This window comes from Meleagris gallopavo, chromosome 1 (assembly GCF_000146605.3).
Source record: "Meleagris gallopavo isolate NT-WF06-2002-E0010 breed Aviagen turkey brand Nicholas breeding stock chromosome 1, Turkey_5.1, whole genome shotgun sequence".
Taxonomy (NCBI): Eukaryota; Metazoa; Chordata; class Aves; order Galliformes; family Phasianidae; genus Meleagris; species Meleagris gallopavo.
The window spans coordinates 7,612,235-7,638,406 of record NC_015011.2 but is presented as its reverse complement, the minus strand read 5'-3'; the positions used below and the strand labels follow the sequence as shown (position 1 = coordinate 7,638,406).

Below are 26,172 nucleotides of genomic sequence, written 5' to 3'. Positions count from 1 at the left end.
CAGCAATCCTGATGCCGAAAGGTGTGGCAGCCCCCAAGTCACGGTGTTTCATTTTGAACGTTTTGCCCTACTCGGTCTGGTAGACGCTGTTGTTATTCTTGGAACACGCACACACACTCACACTTTTCTTTTGTTTTCAACTAAAGCTAACTTCAGTTTCTGCTTTTCACAAAGTAACCCCCTCCAGCCGTTTCTGTAATGCCTTTCCCATAGGAAATCATCGTTTGCACGCGCAAATGGGGAACGGCCGGGCGCCTCCCCCATCTAGTGGCAATAAAAACAGCATAGCACCGCAGTGAAGACTAGACGTGCCAGCTTCAACATCCACCGAGATTGTGCACTTGTTCGTTACAAAAGTGTCTTTGAGGCCTTTGAAAGTTCCATGGCTTGACATGTATAAAGCATTGCTCAAAGGTAAGTGTAAACTTGCAGCTCCTTCCATGAGTCCCCCGTCCAATTCCTTGTGGTATCAGTAGGCAGCTCCTGCTCGCGTTGAACGCCTCGTTCGGTCACTTCTCTTTCTTGTGGTTGCTTTCCATGTGAAATTTTGCTTCGTCTGCTGCTTGCTAAACCCAAGCTGCTCCCATGCTTCCTGACAGACCGGTTCTCCCAGCCAGCGGCGCGCTGGTGACGAGCCCTTTGCTACACTGGTGCTAACGAAGGTGAGATAATTGGAACAGATATGTTAATGCAGCTTCACCGTGTCAATTAGATTGTGATGTGCTTTCCCTTTGATTTGACGTTAATGCTTTGTGCAGAGACAGGTTAGAATTCATTGGCTGTACCTGTTTGTAGAAAGGTTTTTTGACGATTTTTATCTTCCTCAGAGTTTGAGAAAACCAACAGCACAACCCTAAGCTCTGTGTGTTGGTACGCAGCTTTGCCAGCCACAGAGATGCTGTGAGGAACAGTTCTTGCCTCTGCTGTAGATAATGCCTTTGTACACCTCGTTTGTCCAGTCTGATAGTAGCTTGTAGATGCTGTGATACCAACCCAGACCTCCAGAGTGTCTTCAGTGCGTGGGGTTCTGTTTGGATGGGCTCAAAGCAAAGAAGGAAATGCTGTTTTGCAGGACGTGGTTGTGTCTGTCATTAAGTGAGAGATGTTCTTGGAGCGAGAACTCGCTGAACAAACTCATCCCATTGACACTGGTTGGGTGACTTTGGCAGCACTGATCTGACTGCGAGACCCTTAGATATATTTGAAGTGAGAGGATTTTGCTTTTTTTTTTGGTGTTTTTTCATGAAAGAAGCACTTTCAGGAGTAATTCTCAGCCTCTGTCCCAATTTGTGTTGACCCTCCCCCCACCCCCCCTTTAAATTAAGACTCTGTTGGATCAGATTGCAGGTCATGGAAATCTGACTGCCATTACATGCCACAGAACAGCAGGCTCCCATCGTTTAAAAGGAAAAAAATCATTTTTTCCATTGCCAGCTGCTGAGATGGCTGCTCACACGTGTGCCTTGACTGCACCCGCTGGCCACAGGCTCTGCAGGGATGTGTGCTGGGCCGGCGATGGGACGCGCTGCCATCCTGCATGGTTGTGGTGGATGTCTCAGGGCCAATCTCTGTAATGTCATCTTGAATTGCATCGTGAGAAAAGTGCTTAGAGTTGAAGCTGGTGCTGGGTGACAGTGCATCTGGGTAAGGCAAATGAGAGGCAGTGAGGTGATCTCAGAATGGCATTGATGTGATTAATTTGAGGTCAGGGGTTCACACTAGAGTCCCAGGCTTGGCTTTTTCCTGTCCATACCACTGGACATCTGCTAATTCTGGATAGAGGGGAGAATCCAGGAAACAGCTATCATTGTAAGTCCTGCAGAGGAAAGGAAACTTTTGTTAGGACAATGAGAACTGCTGGAGAGTTCAATCATGGGCACAAAACATCATTTTATGAACAGCCCCACTCCCTGCAGCAACCTGGAGACAGAAGGCTGAGCATTTTGAGGATGCCCTCCATGAAGCACATCTGAAGAGCTCCTGGCCATAACACCCAGTGAGAAGGGGAAGGGTCAGGGTGCCCTCTTGTAGCACTTCATGGACTGTCCTTGGGATTTCTGCTCTGGGCAGAGGCTCTGCATCACCAGCAGTCCCAAAGTAATGTGGCTGTCTTGGCTGTCTGGGGCTGAGGCAGCAAAACCTGGTGATGTGTGAGAGGGTGTCAAGTATGCTATGGAAAGGACCATGTTTTGTCATATACAGCCTGGTCTTGGGGTGCCTCTCTTGACAAGCTACAGTTTCTTTTGCTGCTTGGCTTTTTGTTTGCTTGCACAGAGCAGATGAGGGACTTGATGAGAATTTGCCATTTATCTTAGGGCTCAGGTTAGGGTCAGCTCCTGGCTCAGTTTCTACCGAGTTCCTTGCGAGAAGAAAACACTGAGGTCAAAACCTTGTTGAGATTTTGAAAAATGGCTGCTATATTAGCATAATAACATTCAGAATTGATCTCCCTCTCACGCTTCGATCTGAACTTCCAAATTACAGATTGTTTGGAGACCAGAAGCAGGAAATGCACTTTGCTTCCTGTGGGATTCTCTCTCCCTGCCCTCTCTCCCCACCTCGCAGGACTGAGCTCACATTGATGCAGCCCAGCAGTTCCTGCCTCCTCTCTCCTGTTTTCCACCTGGTTTCCTTGGGACTGATGTCTGGGAGGAACCTAAGCAAGGCCATGACCCGGTTGCACATTAAAGAGTCTTTTGTTTCCCAGCTCTCTGCTGGAGTATGGAGGTTTATGGGTTATCTCTAGAAAGCTGGGCTTGAAATACTCAACAGATGCCAGCTGCGAATGGCTGTGGATTCAAATGAGTGTCAGACGGTGACTGCAGTTTAATTAAAACAGAACAATTCTAAGGGTTTTTGTTCCCTCCACCCTTCCCCCTCTGCCTTCTCACAGGAACTGGGCCAGGGTTGCTCCTCGCTCAGTGAAGCCTCACTGCTGCAGAGAGCCTGCACAGCTCTGCAGCATGAATGAAGGAGCAAGGGGCACTCGGTGCCATAGCTGTAGCACTGCTGGAGCTCTGCCCAGCTCCCCGAGGTCCCCACCCACTCGTGCTCATCTCCACACAGCACTCTGCCCACGCTGCTTTGAGACATCCCCAGCCATGAACGTGCCACTGCTCTCTGTGCCTGTTCAGCCTCTGCAGGAATGCTCACAGCAGTGGCTGGCCCCAGGCCCACTCGTGTGGAGGAAGGAGTCCTCTTTCACTGGGGAAAGCACAACAGCCACAAACGTGCTGAAAAGGCACAGAGAGGGCTCCGAGCTGCGTTCGAGTTGTTATTCCAAGGACTGAAAGAAGCCTTGTTGCCAAACAGGCACACAATTGCACAGCTGCTCCTCGGGGACAGTGGGATGCCGCTTATTCGCACTGTGTTTCGTGGAACATGGACTATAGGGCAGAAGGATGAAAGAACAAAACATCCCCTTACTATACCTCTATTCATCAGTACTTTGGTGGGTTGGAGACTGAGACTCATCCATAGTGGGTGAGTTGTCTGTTGCTTCTCTGAACAAAGGAGAGCAAAAAAGGAGGAAAGAGGAGAGAGGAAATGTTAAAGAAAAGAAATGACACAGACATTGTTATGAGCTTATTAATCCAGTGGGGAAACAAGTTGATGAATCATCTTCAGAGAAAGAGTTAGTGACACAAAAACATGTCAGGGACAACTGTAAATCTTTTCCTTCACAATGGGAGGGAACAACCTGTTCCTGTGGTGGGGGAGTTTGTGTTTTGCTTCTGATGGCAAACTTTGTCCGCCTCTACCATATTTATACATGCGCTTGGGACTGTGCTCAGGCATGAAGCAAGTACTGATTTGTCTCCAACTGGATGTTGGTACACAAACTAAGTTATAAATCTAGAGAACTTCACATTCACCAGCTAAGAATTTGCCTTGATGGTGTTTTGCTATGAGAGACAGGGAGCAGAAGTTATCCCAACTAAGAAATGTTGGGATTTTGGAAGCAGACTCCTCAGCTGGCTGCTAACCACTTTTACTCCTGATTATCATAGAGATATTCAGGGGGTTTAGGATTGGGATGGAGACGGACACAAAGATTTGAGTCTAGATTAAAACCCTATAGTGGAAATTTCAGCATGCAGTCACTACAGCTGCCATGCTGCCAATCTTATGATCCCTTGACTTTCTGTGAAATGGACCCTGGAAAATACTAAAGCTGGAGGCAAACACAAGCACCATGTGAAACTGAATGTCAAATGTGTGAATTTAAAATTCAAAGAAGGCATAAGAGGTTTGTGGTTACAGCTCCCCTCATCTCCATTTCAAAGTGCACTCACAGACGGTGCTGGAGTACAACCAGAGGTCAAATTTGATCATAGGTGACCAAAGAAATTAAAGAGGATGAGATTTTCCAGTGGCTGCACAGTGAAATGTTTACAGAGTTAACTCTCCTAGTTCCTACTCACAACTCAGGGGATTGTATCTGTTTTCTTATTCCAGGGCCGATGGGATTTCGAGGATGTTAGCTGGAAACTTTCTAGTGGTGTTCACCAAACCCAACTTAATTGTAAAAATCTGGGACACGCTGAGTTAGATGGGATCTGGAAGTGATCTTTATTTCGTGTGACAGGGTAGAATTACAGAAGATTGCTAGAGAATACCCAGGAGAGCTTGCAAAAGGCTTTTTGTTTGCTCCTTGAATTCCTGGCCTCACAAGGAGGTGTGCCCAAGAACCCAATTACTGTATTTACATGAGTAATGGCTACCTGCACGTAATGACTCACTCATGCTTTGGTGAAGCACATTAAGTTAGTGGTAGCTGAAAAAAGTTGCACTTAATGGTCATTAGGTCACATTACTGGGGAAAACCTTGTAGTAAAATGTGGTTGCTGCACACACGAGTATGGTAGGCACTTAATCCTGCCTTGACAACAGAGATCTTAGGCTGGACAGCCAGCATATTTGCTAAAAGAAAGATCAGCTGTTTTAACAGAGAGAAAGCTGGAGGAAGGAGATGGTGCCCAAGCGGGAAGAACCTGCAAGGCTTCTTCCACTGCGGATCCAGCATGGCTTTGGAGCAGTGCTGCTGGGTACAGGTGGCACTGCTGAGCTTGGTCAGCCCAAAGTGACCAACTGGTGGGAGGCTGAACGTGCCTGGTGCAAGTTGGGCTACTGAGCACTTGCAAAACGTTCCCTGTACCTGTGCTCTCCCTTTGCTTGTGTGCTGGGAGGTTTTTCCTGAGGCTAGCAAGCTTTCAGCTTCCTGCACTGAATGAAATGAATCCTCTCACCCAATCCTGATGACACTCACCCAGTCTGCCATGCAAGAATGTGGTGGGGACTGCCTGGTGGCGTGGCTGCAAGTTCACTCGATGGTGTTGAACTCCTCTGGCTGTGAGGTAAGGCAGCTGAAAAACAATGAAAGGGTGGAGAAAAAGAGCTGGTGAGGTGAGGGCACAAGGGCTAGGGTGGTTCAGACCATCAGCTGATCAGACCAGCAGAAACATGTCCAGCTGTGAGTAAACACAGCCAGGGAGTCAGAACTCATCCAGCTTGAATATGGCATAGGAGCAGCCTGCCTGGTACTGATCCTGCTGTGTGTCATGGGCTGCATCAATCTCCAGCTCTGTGGGAATGCTGTTTCAGCCCTGTCTGGGAGATACAGCATTTCTCCCAGCATGAGAGTTGACTGATTTTGCTCCTGTCACCACAGCAGAACATAGCTGTATATCTTCATGACCTCAGGCAGTGTCCTGCTGCCAGGGGTGTGAGAACACAGGAGATGCTCCATTTCCTGAGGAGGCAGGGCTGGTACTGGCAAGAGCCTGGACAGGTACACTGCTTCATGGGCAAAGGAGGAAGACAGCTCTAAAGATTACAAATGCTAACACTACCTCACTGTGCAGTTGTAATAAGCTTGGCTTTGCTGACCCTAGTGCTATAGGCCCAAAGGAAGGCTTATCTGACTTTAATGAAGCAAGACAGACTAAAAATCTAACACTGGCAGTGGTTCTCAGGGGGGTTCCTCACTGAGGGTCTGGCAAAGATATCCAACTCACCCATCTTTCCTTTTCCTCAAGTCCATGCATTATTCACTCTCCAAATATAATACCTGCCTAGAAGCATCCTCTTTAACAGCATGAAGTCCAGTAGATATTTAGCCAATTAGCTAAATGATACATGTTTCTATCTGGCATTCCCTTCTGTGCTGTTCGTTTTTTAGCTGCTGTCAAATGGCACTTGAAGAGAAAAACAAATTTTAATCTGCTCCCTGCAGCTGACAGTCCCCTAGGTCAGTATCCTCCCAGAGTTTTAACTGGGAACTGACTGGGAATGCAAAGCCAGCCCATACTGCTGGATGGTCACAGCAAGCCATAGGTGCTGCCCAGACATCCCATTTAGATTTGAAGACCCCCCCCTGGGTCTGAGAACAGACTGAATGGCAGTGTCTTGCCCTCCTGAACTCCCTCACTATGTTTTCTAAATTTCCAAACTGAATTAGTATGCTTCTCAAACCAAAGCAAAAGAAAGCCTGAGCGTTCATGTATTTTCTGTTGCTGGCAGGAACAGAAAGGCTTATTAATTAAAGGAGGGGAAGACTATTTCTCAGACTGAGACACAGAATGGTTCCAGCAGTTGCCTGATTGTGTCTTAGTGCACATCTAGGCCTTCTACAAGCATTGGCATAACACATAAATCACTCTCTTATCAGGCAGCTGTGAGCATTGGTGCACTCAAGGCTATGAGGTACTTGGGCAGTGGCTTAAGGCATAAGGAAAGGAAGGGAAAAATGGCACAGATTCTGATTAAGGAGCTCTCTCATCTCCACTGGGCTGGGTTCAGGTTTTTAGCATGCCCTTGATACCTACAGATTGGACTGTCCGATGGTGAGTGATGGCCAGTAACTATTTCACCTTGGTCTGTTTTGTAACTGTTCAGGTTAATTTATTTGGCTGTTTTCTTACTGTTGAATATTAACAGCACAGAGATGTACAAAGCTCTACATGACAGATATATTACTGCACAAACTCAAGCACTGAATCTCAGAATATTATCAGCACAGTTACTGGAATTGCATGGGAAAGCTACGTATCAGCAGTGCAAAGAGATGTCATCATGCAAACATTTTTGCAGGGCTGGGATGCTGTCCCCACTTAACTCTTAACCTTCCTCATGCCTTTAATGTTTCACCGAGGGCACACAGTTCTCCAGGATGGCACTGAGGCCCTGTGTGCTCCATCGGTCCCCTGGCTGTGCTTACTAAAAGTGATTACACTGTGGCTTCTCCGAGTTCAACCAAAAACCCACCGCACGCTGAGGAAAGACTCAGTAAAGGCATGGCTTTGGGTTCCTCCTTGTCTTCCAAGCCTAGCATGAAAATGGGCTGCACGAAGCCCCTGGCCCCCTGCCCCCTCACCCAGGACGGGCTCTCACCTGATGTTGCTTTACACATCTGAGGCATTCTCGTGACCCTGCTGTGCGCCACAAAGGTGCTTTGAGAAGATGTGCTGTACTGGGAGCTGCTGTCCGAGGAAGTGGAGCTCGTGTGCGAGAGGCGGCTGTGCTCCTTGTGGGAGGCTGTGGAGCGCTGGTACCAGAGCCGCAGCTCATCTGACACGGCAGTCCTACCCGAGCCCTTCTCGTGGCCCTCCCTGCCCAGAGATGGAGTCCTTATGATTTGGGAGCGGGAGGGGGTGAGCCGAACAGAATCCGCTTCGTCCCCGTGCCAGTTCTCCTTAAACATCCCCCCCGCTGTGTAGGAGTTGGAGGTTTTGAATTGTGCTTTCACGCTGTAGTGTCCCTCCTGGTCGTTCTCCAGGCTGCGCACCACCACGGGTGTGGAGCTGCCCTCGATGTAGAGGGGATACTCTTTGATCCTGTATTGGGAAGAGGGTTGGCTCTGGCTGTGCAGGTAGACCCGGTGGTGCCCTGTTCCATTCCTCGCAGCCAGGTTGGGCATGCTCCCTGAATTGGAAGAGACCAGGTTGCCTGCTGATTTGTGCCTTTGCCTCTGCCGCTCTCTGGCTTTCGATGGGGAGTCCTCTGCCAGGGTGGAGTAGTTGGGGTTCATCTGAGCAGGGTAGTAATGCTCAGAGCTGGAATGGCTGGTGCAGGATGAGCAGTCGTCCATGGGGTCAGAGCCGTTACTGCTACGAGTCCTTGGGGTGTAGAAATCAGGGCTCCCTGTCTCATTTTCTGAGCCGAGGAGCTTGCCTTGTGACTCCAAACTGGAGCTCCGGTGTCTAAAGTGCTGAGCTAAGCTGTGCAGTCTGGTCGGGCTGATGTCTACTGACCTGCAGGTACCAGGAAAACAGTCAAGCTGGTAAGTCACAAGGACAACACTTCTCCCTTTCTGCACACAAGTTCGGTCTCAGAGGAAAGGGAATTTGGGGGCATCTCCTCCAGTACTGCATGGGGCTGCTGGCTGCAGAGCAACCTGTTTCCCTGCTGTTGGGTTTGGGACAATTAGGTCCAAGTCTGGCTCCTATCCATTCTACTTGCTGGTAGTATTCAATCTACAAGCTCAATTCTTCTGAGGCTTGCCAGGATGGGAAAGATCCAGCATGAAGGCCAAAAACTGGTGAGCTCATGGCAGAACCATCCTGGTACTACCAGGTTCACTTTGCTGCAGCTCTGCAAATCCCATCATCTCAGTGGTGGGATTCCCTTGCAAGTGGCATGTGAATCCCCTGCACAGGTACAATTCAACTTGTGTCTTTTCCCAAATTAGTGACAGAGATAGAAGGACAGATTGCCCATATTTAGCCCAAAACACGGTGGCTCTACCCTTTGAAAAAGTCACCTTTGTGAAGCAGCTATGTTTTACTGGGGCCCAGCCATGGGTTACATGCATAATACAGTCAGTGGGTGACTGCCATTGAGGCATCCACTTGGAATCACAAATTTACAAGGCTTGATTCATGGCCAAGCCTGGGTGGTCTCCGTTCATCCCAGCTGCCGGGAGAGCTTCAGCCATCCGTTCAAGTAGCAGAACACTGCTCTGTGAGGAGTTACACATCCAAATGACAGATGGCCAAGGCTGGGGCATGCAGCAGACTTAGCAATGGTTGTTGCATACACCCAAACAGCCCCTACCTGGTCAAGGCCTTCTCAAGCACTGTGCCAGGCTTGTTTCTCATGCAGCTTAGCTCCAGCCTTAACACTGTGCTCTTATAAGTCACTTTCAGCCTCAAATTTGTAACCAATGTAACACAGGGCCTTGATACCTCACATCATTTCTGTCTGAGTCTGATGTGCTGGCACTGCTCTTGATTTATGCTATGCTAAATGATGCACTAACACTACCTCCGTGGGCAGGACACCTAACAGCACACAGCTCTGGCTCAGTTCTGCTTCTCTCACTGTCCATGAAATTTACCACAGGAGCAAAGTAATAATGAAGCTGAACAGTTCCTGGTAAAAACTGGGATTAAATTGGGCCATGAACATCAAATCACCACTATGATTTGAAGTCTTTCCTGTCAACCCTGGGATTATGTCACTGTCACCTGGATCCTTGGATGGACTGCTTTGTGCAGCCTCTCTCCACTTGAGAGCACATACATATAAACATTTTATATGCCACCATGAGAGAGTACTTCTACCTAACATTTTGTATATAAAATGAGACAGTATGTTATCTCCAGCTGGAGCCAGAAAGGACTTTACTGCAGTTTAGCACTATCATCACATCTCTTCTAAAGGTTGCGTGTGGTTTATAGGGCCTATAAACAGTAAGTGGGACAAGGAGTTCCAGTAGAAGAAAAGCTTCATTACTTTGAGGGGAGAGATAAGGGGCAGGATCACATTTAACTGAAGTGATTTCAGTATCTCAGTTCAGGAGAGATTCTCTGATAGCAACAGGGCTCAAGCATCTGGTATGAATAGGCCTGCTTTGTGTCCTTTCCTGAATGGGGAATTAATGAATATCCTGAGGGATGGATAAAGCAAAGCACAGTTATTTTAGGGCAAGCAAAGTGAGCCTGTAGTGGAGCTGGGAGAACTTACCGTGTGGAGTGGACGTAGTGTGGACTGCGTACCCGTAGATCCGGCGTCGAGGGCATGCTGGACTGGGAGTTCCAGTGGGGAAGGCTCCGGATGGGGCTGTTCTGTAGGGAGCTGCTCCCTCCTGCCTCAGCACAGCTCCCGGTGCTGGGGAACCTCTTGTGATTGCTGCAGAGCAAACACTTGGCTTCAGTTCCTGGGAAGGAATTTGGGGAAGGGGCTCCCTGCCTTATTCCAGGTCTCAGGCACATGCCTGTGATCTCACAGAGTAAGTGGGAGTGGGGTCAGATGCTGCTCTGAGTCACGCCACGTGAATGCAGCCTGCTTTTTATCACATCTATATTACCCCCAAAGCCTGAATGTCTCCTTCTGGTAAGAGATGGTTTTGTAAGGGTTCACAGACATTCCATCTGGGAGGATGTCTGTGTGATAAGGAGTGGAGATAGCTGGCTCACCTGGAATGACTGTGTGAGGAGCGTTTCTTGACCTTCTCATAGGGTTCATCCAAGGATGACTCGCTCCACATCTTGGGTTTGATGGGGGACTTGTCATAGTCGTTGCGGTGGTAATGCATTTGGCGGAGGCCTTCCAGTGACTGTGGAGGAGGAGGCCTGTTGTGCAAGGGTGGCCGGGGTGGGAGTCCTTTATGTGGGGAGTGGAGAGGGGATATTGTGCTGGTGACCTGAGAATCCTCTGTCAAGAGAAGAAGGGAAAGAAGTGATGGCTATGTGACCTTCAGTGCTAGCCCTATTTCAGGGGACAACATCATGCCTCGCTCACAGGCAAGAATGTTTTTCATACCAGCAAGTTTGAATGGATCATTACAAAGAAAAGGCCCTCCATTTTGAGCATCAATCAGGAATTCACACATCCCTCCCCATTTCCTTCCTGCCCTCTAGAACATACAGCAGCCAACATACCATCCTCAAGAACAAGGGCATCCGAAAGGGAGCTGTCTTCACTGGCAATGTTTCCTTCTGAGGAGAAGAAAAAGATGGTCAGAGGGTCACGAGAATCACACTGACCAAATAGTGAACTGTGCCGTGATCTTCAACCAACTCTTGGTCTTAAGCAGGCACCCACACCTTCCTCTTCTCAAAGCCACGAGACAATGATATTCCTATAAATAACTGCTTCAGCCCATTCATTCTGAGGGCTGAACTGCAGGCCAGGCCTCTTGCTAGCAGGCTGCCTTTCAAGGAGCTGCTAACTCTTTTTCAATTAATGGGGATTAAGGCTGAGTCACAACAGTGAGCCGAGATCCCCAGCGGATGTGAAATGGCAACCTGCCAGCAGGCAGACTTTGTCTGCTGAAGGTCTTGGGCCTTAAGGCCCACAGTAGGTACCAGCTCTGTGTAATTCGGGGAAACACTTTCTGAGTATCCTCTGCAACAGCAGATGCAGAAGCTCTCATGTTCCAGGCATGCATGTATGAGCTGCCTCCCCCATCCATGTCCTCACAGCTGTCTGTCATCCCTGCCTGCAGCATGACTTGGTACCCAGGTCATAAATACAGCAGCTCTAATCTCAGCTCCTGCTACAAAGGCACAGAGAAAGCTCCATAAGTTAAAGAGAAAGGGCAAATTCAGCAAGGCAGAAAGAACCACAACAGAAAGTTAATGGATTTCATGAAAAACCAATCAACAACCCAGTAAACCATGAAGCACCCTGAGAATTACACTGTAAAAATATATAAAAAAAGCATCTGAACACAGCAATGACACTGCCACCACTCTGATTCTACAGATGCCTTTCAGCTAGAGAGCTCACCCCAATTTGCTAACACTAATTACATTTGTACAGTATTACTCCAGAGATGTTAACAGAGCGATTTCATAGGTGAACAAAGGAGTCACAGTCTGCTTTCCTGATATCCTTATAATCTACAGCATGATCCTGTGTCTTGTGAACCAGCACATCCCTAGACTACAACACAGATCCCAAATGCCCATCTGACAGCACGTGGAGAGGATAACCCAACTTCAGCACCCCAGGGCCCTCTAGACAGGAGAGACAAGAAGGGGAGCAGAAACTCGTATGTCAAATATGAGAAAAGGCAAAAATTATTGCTTGCGGTCCTCTGTGTACCCTTTTGGAGTGCTGTGGGTGCTGAGCCCCGCTTACCATCTATGATCAAGGAAGCTCTCTGGGTTGGCTTCTTTCCAGATTTGATGCGATATTCATTAATGGCATTTTCGATCTCCTGCAGTTTCTTCAGTGCGTTCAGGTAGGATGTCTTCCTCTGTTTCTTCAGCTTTTTGCTGACGTTCGGGTCACTTGCCAGGCGCCGGGCAGCCTCTGTGATCTGGGACTGAATGGCAAACTCCCTCTCCAGGCGTTCCAGCTCTGCCTCCTGGGAAAAGGCAAGCAGATTCTGGCTGCCACCAAACTTCTGGCTCAGCTGTAGGGGAGCTCGCCCTGAGTCCAGGGGCCTCCAGCAAAGGCCATCAGGAAACAGGTTGCCCAAGGAGGTGAAGGATGCCCTGACCCTGGAGACATCCAAGGTCGAGCTGGATGGGGCTCTGAGCAACCTGATCTAGCTATAAGTGTCCCTGTTCACTGCAGGAGAGATGGACTAGATGATCTTTAAAGGTCCCTTCCATTTCAAACCATTCTATGGTTCTGTGACTCTATGCTGCTCCCCTCATCCCAGGGCCTCCCTAAGCAGACCCACCTCACTCCCTCTGCCCACATGAGTGCCTGGCAGCACAGCTGGTGGAAGGCACAACCCACACACAGAGGATGTGAGTGCTTCAGCCCCAGTCCTGCAGTGCTGTTTGCCTTTTCATACAGTTGGCTCACTTCAGTGGTGCTCTACCAGTGACTCATTCAACCTTTTACATCCACCTCCTACTCATTCCCTCTCCCTATTCCCTCACTCCACATTTGAACCTTGTTTGCTAGCAGTGCTATACACAGATGCAAGGCTACAGTTTTAACCTTCTTGACAAGCTTGGCACTCAATGACTTCTTTGGGTAAGAAAAGGTGAAGATGGACTAATTCCTTCCTGGTGCATGACTGTCAAAATCCAGGAGAGTAGGAGCTGAGGTAATTATGGGTTACTGCAACGCATTACACTAGAAAATTGTCTCCTCAAGTTACAAGCCAGGAGGGAGATTTCAGAGCAATCAGAGTGTAAGCACATTTTGTGTATGCCAAAAAGGGCTTGTGTATCCAACATTACCTGTTACAGAGTGTCAGTAGAACTTTTAAATGTACCCTGGAAGCTACCTACTGATTCTTAGTTATGTTCCCAAACCAAGGGATCTGGGTCAGTTTATGCAAACACAGAAACTGATACAGCTTGGTGTGCACTGGGACCTCAAGCTATCATTTTCAAAGACATTTGTTTTGTGTAGTGAATTCGGCTACCTTGGAGTTTTTGGTGTTCATCATCATCGGTTTTTGGTGTTAGTTTGCTGATAAAAAGGGGAACACCATACATTGCATAACGGGGGAGAAAAGCCAAGCTCTTCTACTTCCAGTGAACTGTGGGTGTTCAGATCACACTGACAGACACACAGCCATGGAGATCCCCATTACGCAAATTCAAATCCTTTCTCTTCATTTAATAGTGGTGTATGCTGCAAGAACGGATGCTGCAGGAATTAATCAAACTGAAAGTGCTCTCTGAAGTTTTTATTTTGGGCTTTTGGCTTGAAAAAAGTCCTTTTCTGTCAGTGGTGAGTCAGCATTGCCTTGAAATGACAGTTATTGTTTCTGAAGACTGAATCAACCCCTCCATCTTTTTAACAGAACCTTTTTTTTTGCACTGCAGAGTTTATAAATTTATCAACACCAAGCCTATTAAAAGTGGATTTGACACAACAGAGTTTTAAGGCCTGGAAGCTGGCTCACTGCCTTCTTCAAAATCGTTCCCAGAGTCGGGAACTCCAGACCACGTAGAGGTGATTACCAAGAACTACAGTAGAAGCCTACTCTGCAGTTTGTGTTCTGGTGAAGGTCTTATTTTAAAGTTATTAGGAGTTTGGTGCAAGCTGTCATTTCAAGCCTTCGCAGATTCAGTTCTAAATCATTCAATGTATCTAAGAGAAAAACATCTCAATTTTCTTCCCAGCCCTAACCATCTATTTTTCATCCAGTGAGGCCCTACGAATAAAACCTCAGAAAATGAGGGATATCACCTGTTTTTAGAGGGAAGTGCCTTGCTTCAGGTCCTTGTCATAGTTGGTAATTTCAGTCCTGGATTTATGGGACTGGAAGAGAATTTCACCTTTGTTTTAAAATGAGTTTCTGGACCTTGCACTTGCTGAAAAGCATATGAAAATCAACACTGGCCTCTCTGAACTTTCTCAAACTGGCAGCCAAGTAAACACAGCCCAACATTATTCCTTGAGAACAGAAATTTATAGTTTTCAATACAGTCCTAAAGTTTGACAGATGAAAAAGGGGATAGAGAAAAGCTGATTCGGAGTGTTTGGATTGCTGGTGCCAAAAGGCAGAGTGCCTGCAGTGGGGTGGAACTGCTTTGCCTTCATGCTTTTCCCACTGCTCAGCCTCGCTTTGCACTGTAGAGATTCCTCACGGAGTGACCCCAAAAACAGCTTAACAGAAATGAACTGGGGAAACCAAGGATCAGGTTTTAACACAGCAGCCAACAGACTGCAGGGCTTCTAGGAGTAAGTGAGTTAAACTGTGCTTCCTTTTGAAAAGCTTAATTAAATGTGCTAGTTCATGAATATTTGACTTTGGTGGAATTCCTCTCCCAGGTTTCATTGAGAAGAAAACTACAGAGCTCCAGCTGTTTATTTTTTTCAGCAGAAGAAAAATGTCAACAAAACGATAGTTAATTCCCTGGCTGAACTGTGCCTTAAACCACACAGTCACACCAGCTTCAGGCTCTCCTCTTACAAAAATGAAAAAGAAACTCAAAACTGGGATATACACAAGTGTCTTGAGACAAATGTGTCCCTGCAGACAATGGCTCTTCTGTGAATCTGGGCCCGCCTTACAGCTGCTGCAGGCCTGTTTTCACAGCCATGGTTCAGGGCACTGACCCAGCACATTGTGGGAGCAAGGAAAAAGAACAAACACTCCCTAGCAAGCTTAGAAAAAACATAAATCTAGCTTCCCATAGGTAGGGATGGAGCCTCTTTTGTTTAAGGACTGGGGAGGTAAATGCTTTTATCTTGCTATTGCAGGGCTAAGATGAGTAATTGTGATGCTTTTCTCTCCTGCTAGGGGAGATCTGAGTTCAGATCACTGCTGAAGCAGAAAGCAAGCTGCTGTTTGTGGTAATAACGCAGGGTAGCAGCAGGGCTCAGATGGCTCAGGGGGCTCTCCATGTGCTCCCTGCTCACACAGGTCACTACCGTTGGTCACCTGGGCTGTCGCAATCCAGTTGGTCACCCTGGCTATTCCTGCTGCTTCTAGCACAGCCAAGGCTGAGCCCTAAGGGTTTAACCTTTACTCTGGACCAAGACAAGCAACCCCCTCTCTGCTTCTCTTTTCTGAAGGGAATTATAAAAAAATAATCTTAGAATCACCAAGGTTGGAAAAGATCTCCAAGATCATCCAGTGCAATAATCCATCTTCCTCTCAACTATATTTCCTAATAAGCTGTGTCCCTCAGTTCCAGATCTACATGTTTCTTGAACACCTCCAGGGACAGTGACTCCACCACCTCCCCGGGCAGCCCTTTCCAGCACCTGACCACTTTTTCAGAGAAGTTTTTCCTAATGTCCCACCTGTTTCTCCCATGGTGCAACTTAAGGCCATTCCCTCTTGCCCTACCACTGTTACCTGGAAGCAGAGGCCAACCCACACCTCATCATAACCTCCTTTTGGGCAGTTGTAGAGAGTGATAAGATCTCCCCTGAGCCTCCTCTTCTCCAGATGAACAATCCCAGTTCCCTCAGCTGCTCCCCATAATACTTGTACTCCAGACCCTTCACAGCTCTGTTGCCTTTCTCTGAACACGCTCCATGGCCTCAATATCTTTCTTGTAGCAAGGAGCCCAAAACTGAACACAGTACTCAAGGTGCGGCCTCACTAGAGCTGAGTACAGAGGGATGATCACTTTCCTGCTCCTGCTGGCAACAGTTTCTGATATAAGCCACGATGCCATTGGCTCTCTTGGTCACCTGGACATACTGCTGGCTCATAAAAAAGGCACTGTGACCAACTACAGTCATTTTAAACAGGAAGATTGTGGCTTCTATGCCATGCACACCGGATGTGGTCGCAATCAGAAGTGGGAACACACAGCTGGAAAGGAAGGTCAAATCTCACCTCTCCCTTAGGCAGGATTTTCTGCTCATCCAGTTTAAAGGCAGTTCCTATTCTTCTCCTTACAATGGGTGGCTCCTCCCCAGGATCGAGGGGATATTCTCGTGGCAGCTTTCCTGTGAGCTCCTGCAAGCAGAAAACACTGTTAGCAACCTGGGAAATGCTGCAGCAGCGTCCTGACATGTGCAAAGCACACTGCTGCTCTCGAATTGTGACTTTAAAATGACAGGCGGTCATTAACACCACATTTAGCTGAAGTTGATAAACACACAGAGCACCCAGCCCTGAGAATGTGGCCCAGGCTCTGTTGCTGAGGGTGGGGAAGTTTTTTTAACCTGGACATGAATAGAGATTCTGTGGCCTGCCCAGCACAGGTTTGTAGGTGGTGCCCATCCCTTGGGGCGTTGGGGTCTGGGTACAGCACACACGCTTTCATCTCTGCCACAGGGTGAGCAGGAAAAAAAGAGCTTCTCTCTTCTGGGCTACTTCTGCAAGGGAGATGACACACCTGAAGCCTTCACTGCGCTAGAAAGTCCCAGTGGCAACAGCCATGCAGGTTATGACCCGCACAAAAAATGTTCCCACCTGATTCATGATGTGTCTGAGAGGAATGCATGCAAATAATCACTAAAAGCAGTGCCTGGTACCTCATTACCTGTCTGATAACACTTCATGTATCAGAGGCCCTTCCAAGGCCAGGTGATGTCATGGGCAGCTTTGGAGTGATATTAGATGATGCTCTGTCAGATTGATGGTAATTTGTAAAGATTTGTTCAAAATCTGAAGCAAATCCCCCAGAACTGAGAAATACCTGGAACACGGGAAGCAGTGAGTGCCAACACTGAAGGAAATGCTTGTTGTTGTGTTGTGTGGGAATACAGCCCCACATATCTGAATTAAAGGCATTCAAATGCCCACAGAAAAAGACAAGAGTCTCACTCTGAGAACAGCCCAACTCCTTGTACTCAAAAGTCTCCCCATGAAGGACAAAAGGCTTTTGTGTTCTTTAGCATCAGACTTGAGAGGATCCAGCTGGCAGAGTAACCTAAATCATCTGAATCCCAAAGAACAGCAACTGACCTCAATGAGAGCTCACAGCTCAGCCCCTGCCTGCCCTGGCCTCTCCCCCACTCCCTAATGGGGTTTTTCTTTCTACTATTTTCAGGTCACTAGGAAACAAGGGTCTGGCCTTTTCAGATCCTTCCTCTAAGCACTTTCCAGCTCTGTGCTGATGTGCACAGCCACTTTTGCGAGAGGCACTGCTGAAACATCTCATGTGTCCCATTCTGAGTTGCCCTTCCAGCCCTGTGGAGTTCTTTTAGCTTTTCTTCTGTAATGTATTCATTCTGCTTTGATGGGGCTCTACGCACTGCATCCAGACAGAGATTCATGCATCTGTTCCTGAGGATATCTTCTATATAACCCTGAACTTAATACAAAGCAGGGCAGAAGGGAAACAGTTAATGTCTTCTGTAAAAGCAACAAAATTGGAGCAGAACAAAATGAACGTGAGCTACCACGCAGCCTTCATAAACTGAAAAGTATTCACAGGCACAGGCCTGAAATGTAATCTGAATTAATGAGTAACTGGAGTGGTGATGGCCTGAGGTAACCTGATGCCACTGCTGTGAATGGCTCTGGCCATGCTTATTTGATTATGCCCCCACTTTTAACCCTTTTTCCCTCTTGGTTCACCTTCCTTTCCCTGTGTTTGGGCCATTCCCACGGCAAAGCAGACAGGACTAAAGGCAGCCTGAGAGGAAATGCTTCCAGCTGCAGGCTGCTGATGGATGAGCTGTAGGGTTGCAAGACCGGGTCAAACCCCAAGTGTCCATCCACTGCCTCAGTCAAATCATCCAGAGAAAGAAATAACACTTCTTAACAGCTCTTAAGGTGCTGACAGATGGGCTCAGGCCAACCCTATTGCAGCACAGTGAGGAAATAGCTCCTTTCTGCTAGCACTGTGCCCCGGCAAGGCATGGCTGTATTGCACAGCATTTGTGGCTGCACTGACGGCGTGGCTGGAGTTAAAGTGAAGGCACTGGGCTGTGAGCTCCTGTACGAGCAAACCTTCCCCTCTGTGCATTAGACTTAAGCAGTGCTAGCTTAGGATGGTAAAGTCCTGGATGTCATCCTTCTGATGACTGCCATCTCCAAACAAAAAGCATGCTACAAGAGTGTACAAGCAACAAGTGTTAAGAGCTATAAAAGATCCACTGCCTACCGCTTCTCGGAGACACAGTTTCTTCAGCTCTTCCAAGCGTTGGCGCAGTGTCTCTTCCAAGGCTTCCTGCCTGGATTTCAGTGCAGCCAGCATGTCTTTCTTGGCAGATTGAGAACTATCTGACTCTTGGGAACCTGTCAATAAACAATGACTTCACTATGGCAGCTGACAGCAGAACACACATCTGGGATGCCTGTAATTGTACCAAAGCCTGGATGTGATCAGTCTAAAAAGAAATCAGACTACGATACAAAGCAGGTGTTATACAGTCATGTTTGTTTACAGCTAATCCTTAATGCTTAAATTAACAGAGTGAGACTGGACAGAGGAATACACAAAGACATTCATTATCCAGAAAAATAGAAGCAGCAAAATTATTCCTGTAGAGATCCTAAAAAATCATTCCCATGACAGTTCCCAACAGCAAATAACAGCACACTTCACAAAGCCCTGGAGAAGCATTTTAGGGAAAGTAAGCCTAGGAGAAACCACTTTACAATGCAGATGGCTTCTTTAAGGGCTGTAATTACTCTAGTAGTAAACATTTAATTCAATCCACTTAAAGAGTCTGCTTTACAAAAAACAACAACAAAAAAACAACAGAGTAATGGAATAAAATTACTTAGCCAGATTCCTGTAAAAAGCACACTAAGCTGTAAAACAAAACCAAACAACAACCACCCACAGGTCTTTCCAGGGCAGTAGCTGCTGCTTGGGAAGAGATAGGTCAAAATATTTGAACTGGGTGTCCAAATGGCTTGATTTTTCATGTGGCAATTACCCAGCAACTTTCACCAATACCATATGTATCTCTTGGTTCAAATACAAAATTAAGTCAGACTCCTAATCAGAGGTCACAACACAATTCCTAACTTCAGCTCTTTAGGGAAACATTAATGGGATTCCTGATTTTTCATCAGTTTGTTTGGGATGACGCATCAGCTCCTATCCAGCTTCTTGTATCTCAAAAAAGAAGTAACTTTGTTTGCATATAGTTGTAAGTTGAGTGGCTGACCTTTTAGGATGCGCTCAGCATTTACTCTCTTCAATATATCTGAGCTTGGGCACGAATTTACGATGAACTCATGAATTTGCCTGCATAAGCTGAGTGCATCCTTATGTCATAGACTAACAACATGAAAGTTATGGTCATACTGTGAGATGGAAAGCAATCTCTGGAAGGGGAAAATACCATCTCTACACGCTTTTCTACACTCATGCCACTGCAATATGTTCAGCTACAACTGGTCTGAATTGACAGAGTTGCTGTGGTTTAGAGGTTCCCATTGCCTCAACAGATGCATCTGGGTTATCTAAGGTATCCTGAGGTGCCTTCCACGGGGTGCTGGGTATGACACAAGATTCTGTGAGACATAAACTCTGTTGAATTGGCAGTTGGATACTCCCATCTAAACACAGGTATGCAAGACACCTATGGTTAGACAGCTGGATTGTGACCAGCTCTGCAGGGACTTCTTGTGGAGATAGGTTTGAGCCTGCAGAGAAAATGTGACACAGCAATGACTTCAAGACGGTTCCTTCAGGTCCTCAGCATTCCCTCCATCTCAGTACCTGGTGTCCAAGGGTGACTCTGAGGCTGTCCCCCACCTCTCTTGAGTAACAGCACAAAGAAAGCATGAGTGAAATACAAAAGGATGCTACATCAAGGTTTCTGTGTATGTGTAGGATGGGAGTGAGGAGTTGCTTCTAGACACATTTGCAGCTTGGCCTCTGAGTGTACAGTGAAGGTGTTCAGCAAAAGCCAGTTGTAAATGTTGCTGCCATTTCACAGAGCTCTGAAAGGAAACTGGGAACAACTCTTTGTTCTGGCAGCAAACCAGATTGAAATTTGTGCTTTCAGCTTCATCTTTCATTGTTAATATTCCAGCAGACTGTTAAAGCAAAACCAAAAGAGGTTCAAGGCAGCCCGTGCCATGAAATAGCTCTGCAATTGCCCCGTGGGAGCAGAAAATCTCACAGATCTTTTTCACCACTACTTTCCGCAGTCTCCATATAGGATGACAGCTGGCACTCACTCTGCAAAGTGCCACCTTTCATTTGTTACAACATTTTTGGGCTGTCCTGGATCAGGAAAGGTGAAGGAAAGGTCACTGAGGGTTAGCCAGGTTGAGCATCATCAGGCAGAGAAGAACAATTTCACAGCAGTGTGTCTGTTTAGTTGCTCTAGTCACTCTCATTTCATATGGGTTTGTTTGCACCCACAGAGCAATAAAACTAAGTTCTGTGAATACATCTGCACTGCAAGAACTTCACAGGATCTTCTAGAGGAGCCCTGTATTTACACTGGCAGGGGAAGCCCTCTCTAGCATTTAGTAATTCTTAATAGCAACCCTGGTGAGCAGTTCTAGCAAAGCTGAACTGCTTTATTTCTTCACTTAATTGCCAACAATCTGCTGAGTCCTGGTAAAAAAAGTTGCTCACAATTCCAGCAGATGTTTCGACCCCATTTTTTTTTTCCTTTTTTTCCCCTTTTAGGACAAGTTTAATGATCTATGTTTTTCTTTCAACTGCTCTTCCCTTTTCCTTCCTTTCTCTGCTCCCTACCTCCACACCAGGCTCTGATTTATTTTTAAAAGCTGTTCATTTTTGCACTGCTGGTTGCCAGAGCAGCTACAAAGATGCTGAAACATTTAAAAACATACGAATAGTCTAAGTGCTGCCCAGATGCCTGATCTGGGGAGTGCTGACAAGAAGGAAACGAACAGCTTCTGGCTGAGCTGGTACAGACCCAAATCAAGCACAGACAGTTCAAGGCATTTGCCCCAGCTGTGCTGACCCTGCCTGAGAACCATGCAGCCTCAACCCTGATGTGGTCAGTGGCAGTGCCAACTAAATGCACATCTGGCCCCTTTCCCACTGTTCCCACTGAACGCAAAGGGTTTGGGGGAGATCTGGAAGTCACAGAATTATGGAATCATTAAGATTGGAAATGACCACTAAGATCATCTAGTCCAACCATCAACTGATCCCCACCATGCCCGCTAACCACATTCCTCAGTGCCACATCTACATGTTTCTTGAACACCTCCAGGGACAGTGATTCCACCATCCCCCTAGGCAGCCTGTGCCAATGCCTCACCATTCTTCCTGAGAACAATTTTCTTCCTAATATCCAACCTGAACCTCCCATAGTGCAATTTAAGGTCTCTTGTCCTAACACTGTTACCTGGGAGAGGAGGCCAACTCCCACCTTGCCACAGAACTTCTTGAAGAGAAGGCTTGGGCTGGGATTTCTATCTGAGCAAAGTGAAGTGTTTTGGGTTGCATTAATAGATTTTTATGGTTAGATACTCTGTTTATTCTCACAGGCAAAAACCAAGTGCCAACTTGATCAGTCAAGAGAATCAAGCCAGAGTGAGATGTTTGTAAAGACACACAGAACAGTGCTCTTTCTATCGCTAGGGTGCTTACAGCTCCCATTAGAAGCTCTTCATTTATAAAAATGTATTAATCCAGCCTCAAGCAAGGCTGTGACCACAGACCCACTTCTAAACCCTGTGGTAACTGACCCCAAAATGTCAGAACAAATCAGAAGACCGTAAAAACAATCGAAGAAATAAATTAAAGACCAGCACAAACCAAACCAACCAAGCAGATACTACCTTACATCAGCCCTATTAAATATTATGCTCACTGAGTCACAGCTGCCCAGCGCCTCCCAAAGGCATCATCAATGGAGAAAAATCAGCTTGAAAAAGAACAATCCTGATGCAACTGAAATGGTTGACTGGTTGGGGGTTTCACAGGTAGTTTAGCTCCCACAATTAGGACTAGTTCCTAATGCAGTAAACCAGAGAAATATTGCTGAAATATGTAATTCCTCTGTGTAACTTTTGAACCTTTTTGTGAGTATTCTCATTTAGCTTCCTTTCCACTGCTGCATAAAGATTTACTGAATTCTGCATTTTAATATCATTCTGCAGACCCATCTGATGTCCCTAAAAGAGAAAATGTTGTGAAAACACAAGGGGTGGGAAGCAGAGGGCTTTCTCTTTGACAGCCACCAAAAATGTGTTCAACTGGGGCCTGTTTGTATAGCTTCTGCTTCCTGCACACAGGGTGGAAGATAGGTCTTGGTGACTTGAGCATTCATAATATCCTGTTAATTTGTGGATATGCTATACAACTTCTGCTGGCTACTTGGCCTCTCTGGGCGACTTCTTCTACCAACATTCAGAAGAACAAAAGCTATGAAATGGGGAGAACAAGGTCCTCCCTGCTCAACTCACTCCTCCAGCAGAATGCACTGCTCAGTTTCCTCACCGGTGCCAACGGGCTGGTATTGGGAGATTCATGGTGCCACTGACAGGGACATGCACCAACTCACATATCAGTGGGTCTGACTAAGGTCAGCTGTGCTTTTTGAGGTTTGCAGAGTTAACAGGTATCTCCTCCAAGTCAAGCTTTGCTTTAAACCTTATCAAATGCAAGGAGACCAGCAACATGAGGCAGAGTTTAGGAGGTTAAAGCCCTACCAGTGACTCACTGTTTATCTCTAAGCTCTCCACCTATTGCAGCAGGGTAGAATCAGTTTGGAAAAGGGTAAATGCAAATGATGAAAACAAACAAGGATGGTAGATGTCATGTTGAAGAGCAAAAGGAGCTGAGGCTTGGCTCTGTTATCCGTGAGAGAAAAGGACGGCCAAGGAGAAGCAAGGGAGGAAGACCCAGGCATCTCTTTCTTATTTCGTGAGTCTCCTCCAACAAAACCACATCTAAATATGGTAATTCCTTCACGCTACATCCTGTTGGCCTCAGTTTGCTGGCATTTCATCCGGATCCCCACGGCAAGCTGTCCCGTGAGCAGGGAGGGATGGTCCCGCACATTTGCTCCATGCCAGAGCCTGGGCTGACTCACCACACCAGGATGTCAGCATGCAGCAGCCAGCAACCTCAGAAAGTTACTGTCTCTCAGCTCTGCCAGACATATAGGATATCCTGTGCAGCATGCAAGAGCCCAGCCGGCGCAGCTCAGCACAGGATGCAATCCAACATCCTGCAGGCAGCTCACAGGCCGTGCTGGGGGCTGTGTAGGTGCTGGTCACCCACTCTGACCCTCATCAGCTCAATACTGCTAGGAGATGGTCCTGCCAGATGGAGCAGCAGGGCCCAGGAATCACACATTGTAGCATTTGCAAATGTAAACAGGTCCACATACAGGAAACCTCTGCTGCTGCAGAAAGAGCTTGGCTCAGAGGGGCCTCTATCCATCTGCAGAGTTAAAGCAGCAATTTTCTTCTGTGGTTTCTCCTCGACTCGGTGAAATGAGAGGAAAAGAGGTAAAGGCCTTAAGTTGTGTCACAGAAGGTTCATATTGGATATTAGGAAAAATTTCTTCTCAGAAAGAGTGGTGAGACACTGAAGCAGGCTGCCCAGAGAGGTGTCAGAGTCACCATCCCTGGTGGTGTTCAAGAAACGTGTAGATGTGGCACTGAGGGACATGGTTAGTGGGCATGGTGGAGATGGGTTGATGGTTGAATTAGATAATCACAGAGGTCATTTACAATCGTACTGACTTTATGATTCTGTTCTGTGAAAGAGGCAGTTTGGGATTCAGGCCAACAACAACCCAGCAACAACAGGACTCCTTGCTAGATAGGAGCACTGCAAAGCAGTTATGGCATGGACTGCTTCAAAGAAAAAAATCCACAGTAGACCTTGCTTGATTTCATCCCGATAATTATCTGCTGCTTTTGATCACGGTTCATGCCAGTCTGAAAGCAGAGCTTTCATTCATGAGCAAATCTTGCCCTACATACCCAGAGATGGCTCAGAAGATCCTTGAGCTAAATCCTGGCAGCTTTCTATTTTGGGCAGTGCCTTCAAAGCTAAAATAAGGATAAAACTTAGAACTGCAGTGGATGCTGTCTGAGACAGAGGGCCTGGGAAATACAGAGGAGCTCAGGCTCTGTTCCTGAATTGCTGTGATCACAGGAAGTCACTGCTCCAGCAGAAAGCTCCATTACCTCTCTGCTGTGTTTTGAGACTGTAAGTGATGCAGGGCAGCGACTACAATGTGCTGAACAGCAAGATTTTGGCCATGACAGCTGTAAACAACAGCCATTATTTCCTTGCAGTCTTGCTGCAAATCCAGGGGAAACGTCAACTTTGGCATGCTCCACATGGCAGGGACAGCCCCTTTGCTGAGGAGGAGTAAGATGAAGAGAGGAAATGGCTACAAGTAATTTCCAGGAAAAAGGGCAGAGAACAGCAGCAAACAGATTCAGATTCCTGGGGGCAGGACCAGCGAACAGATTCAGCTCTGCCCTGGTGATTTGAAGTCATTCAGGGCATTTATAGTATGGAAATCCACTGTGGCCACTTAATCATTCGCACTTATTCTCTCCAGCACACAGGTTGTACCACGATAACCCACCATTGTTATGACTTTGTGCTGATAATGTCGCCACAATGGGAGGAAATACAAGGGCTGGGATGGAGCCAGTGACTGTGTCCAGCAGGACAATCAGTGAATGCCCCATCCCGTGCAGTTAGGCAGGGCTGGGTCACTCTGCCATTCAGGCCTGAGTGAAGGGGCTCTTGGAGCAGATCTGGGTGACCATCCAAGGCCTCCAATACTCTGGGATCTGCCCTCTGATGGCAGATGCCTTCTCTCTACTTTTCTCTACCTACAGAAACATGCTTCTAACTCCAAAAGGCACACAGGAGCTGCAAACCCTGTAATGCTCCTTAGCACTGTAGGACCCTGCCTCCACAGCTGGTAGGACCTAGAAGGCAGCTGAATATGGGAACATGGAGTGAAACATGCCTGCCTGGCCCATGGACAACAACTCAAATGAGAAGAGTTTTACACAGTCGTAGCTAAGCATTGACATGAACTGATCCACCTACACAGGTCAGAAGAAATCACTCATTTGGGCAGTGAACTCTGCATTGGTCTGGTTGCTACCGCAATTCTACTGAGTCCCAGCCAGAATGGGTTTGAGAAGAGAGCAAAAATAGACAAACAATAAAAGTAAGCGTTGCTGGCCATTTGGGATTTCTGTCCATGCACCCCTGTTCAGGTGCTGGCCTCACTAGAGCTTTTCTGGATCTGATTTTCTGCTGTCTTTTACTTTGCTCCTGCTCTTTCCCATTCTGAGATCAGAAGCAGACCTCCATGTTTTTTTCCAGGAAGACTAAAAGTGTATAAACATGAAAACAGGATTACTACCAAGCAGCTTTCACAAAATCGGGAATGGTGCCCGGGACGCTGAGATCTTGTAAAGACCTTAAGAACTTCCTTGGGATACTTAACATTATTTACTTTCCTCCTGGAAACCTAGAAAACTGCCAAACAAAAAGCTCCAACAACCCGACAGGAGGCCAGGAGCTGCTCAGCTACTGCATCGCTCCCTGAGTGATGGGAGGTACAGATGGTGGACTGTGTGCTGTGTCAGGAGGACCTAAGGAGCAGAAAGGCATCTCTGTTCACAGTCAAGGCAAGGAATTGCATAGCAGGCAAATCCAGAGCTCAGAAGTCATTGAGCATTTTAACCCCTTGCTTGACATTTTCCAGGTAGGAGAGGGTGGCTTTTATAAGATATGAAGGATGTACAGTGATGAAAAACTGATCTATTGCATCAAGGTGGGTTAAGTTTTAAAGCATGTGCATCCTTAGGTGGACTCTTCCCTTGGCAAGCACAGGAAGGTTATTCTCTGCTCAACACAACTGATTTCGACAGCTTGATGTAACACTTAGCAGAGGACATTT

At 47.0% G+C, this 26,172-nt stretch overlaps 1 protein-coding gene across 5 annotated transcripts in view; it reads right to left on the bottom strand.

Annotated features, from left to right (window-relative positions):
- Window positions 1-1,282: 1,282 nt before the first annotated feature.
- FRMD4A (FERM domain containing 4A) overlaps window positions 1,283-26,172 on the bottom strand; it is a 201,057-nt gene continuing 176,167 nt past the window's right edge. For 2 of the 5 annotated variants that reach the window (XM_010716644.3, XM_010716904.3), the window contains exons 15-23: window positions 18,438-18,571; window positions 16,217-16,339; window positions 12,088-12,316; window positions 10,884-10,940; window positions 10,419-10,656; window positions 9,967-10,131; window positions 7,393-8,252; window positions 5,270-5,366; window positions 1,283-1,816 (exon numbers count right to left, since the gene is read on the bottom strand). In XM_010716644.3, the coding sequence (XP_010714946.1) occupies window positions 1,714-1,816; window positions 5,270-5,366; window positions 7,393-8,252; window positions 9,967-10,131; window positions 10,419-10,656; window positions 10,884-10,940; window positions 12,088-12,316; window positions 16,217-16,339; window positions 18,438-18,571 (2,006 nt within the window). In that variant the 3' untranslated portion in view covers window positions 1,283-1,713. Of the gene's footprint in view, window positions 1,817-3,431; window positions 3,504-5,269; window positions 5,367-7,392; window positions 8,253-9,966; window positions 10,132-10,418; window positions 10,657-10,883; window positions 10,941-12,087; window positions 12,317-16,216; window positions 16,340-18,437; window positions 18,572-26,172 lie in introns of all 5 variants that reach the window. The other 3 variants (XM_019617879.2, XM_019617904.2, XM_010716844.3) reach the window with 2 other exon arrangements.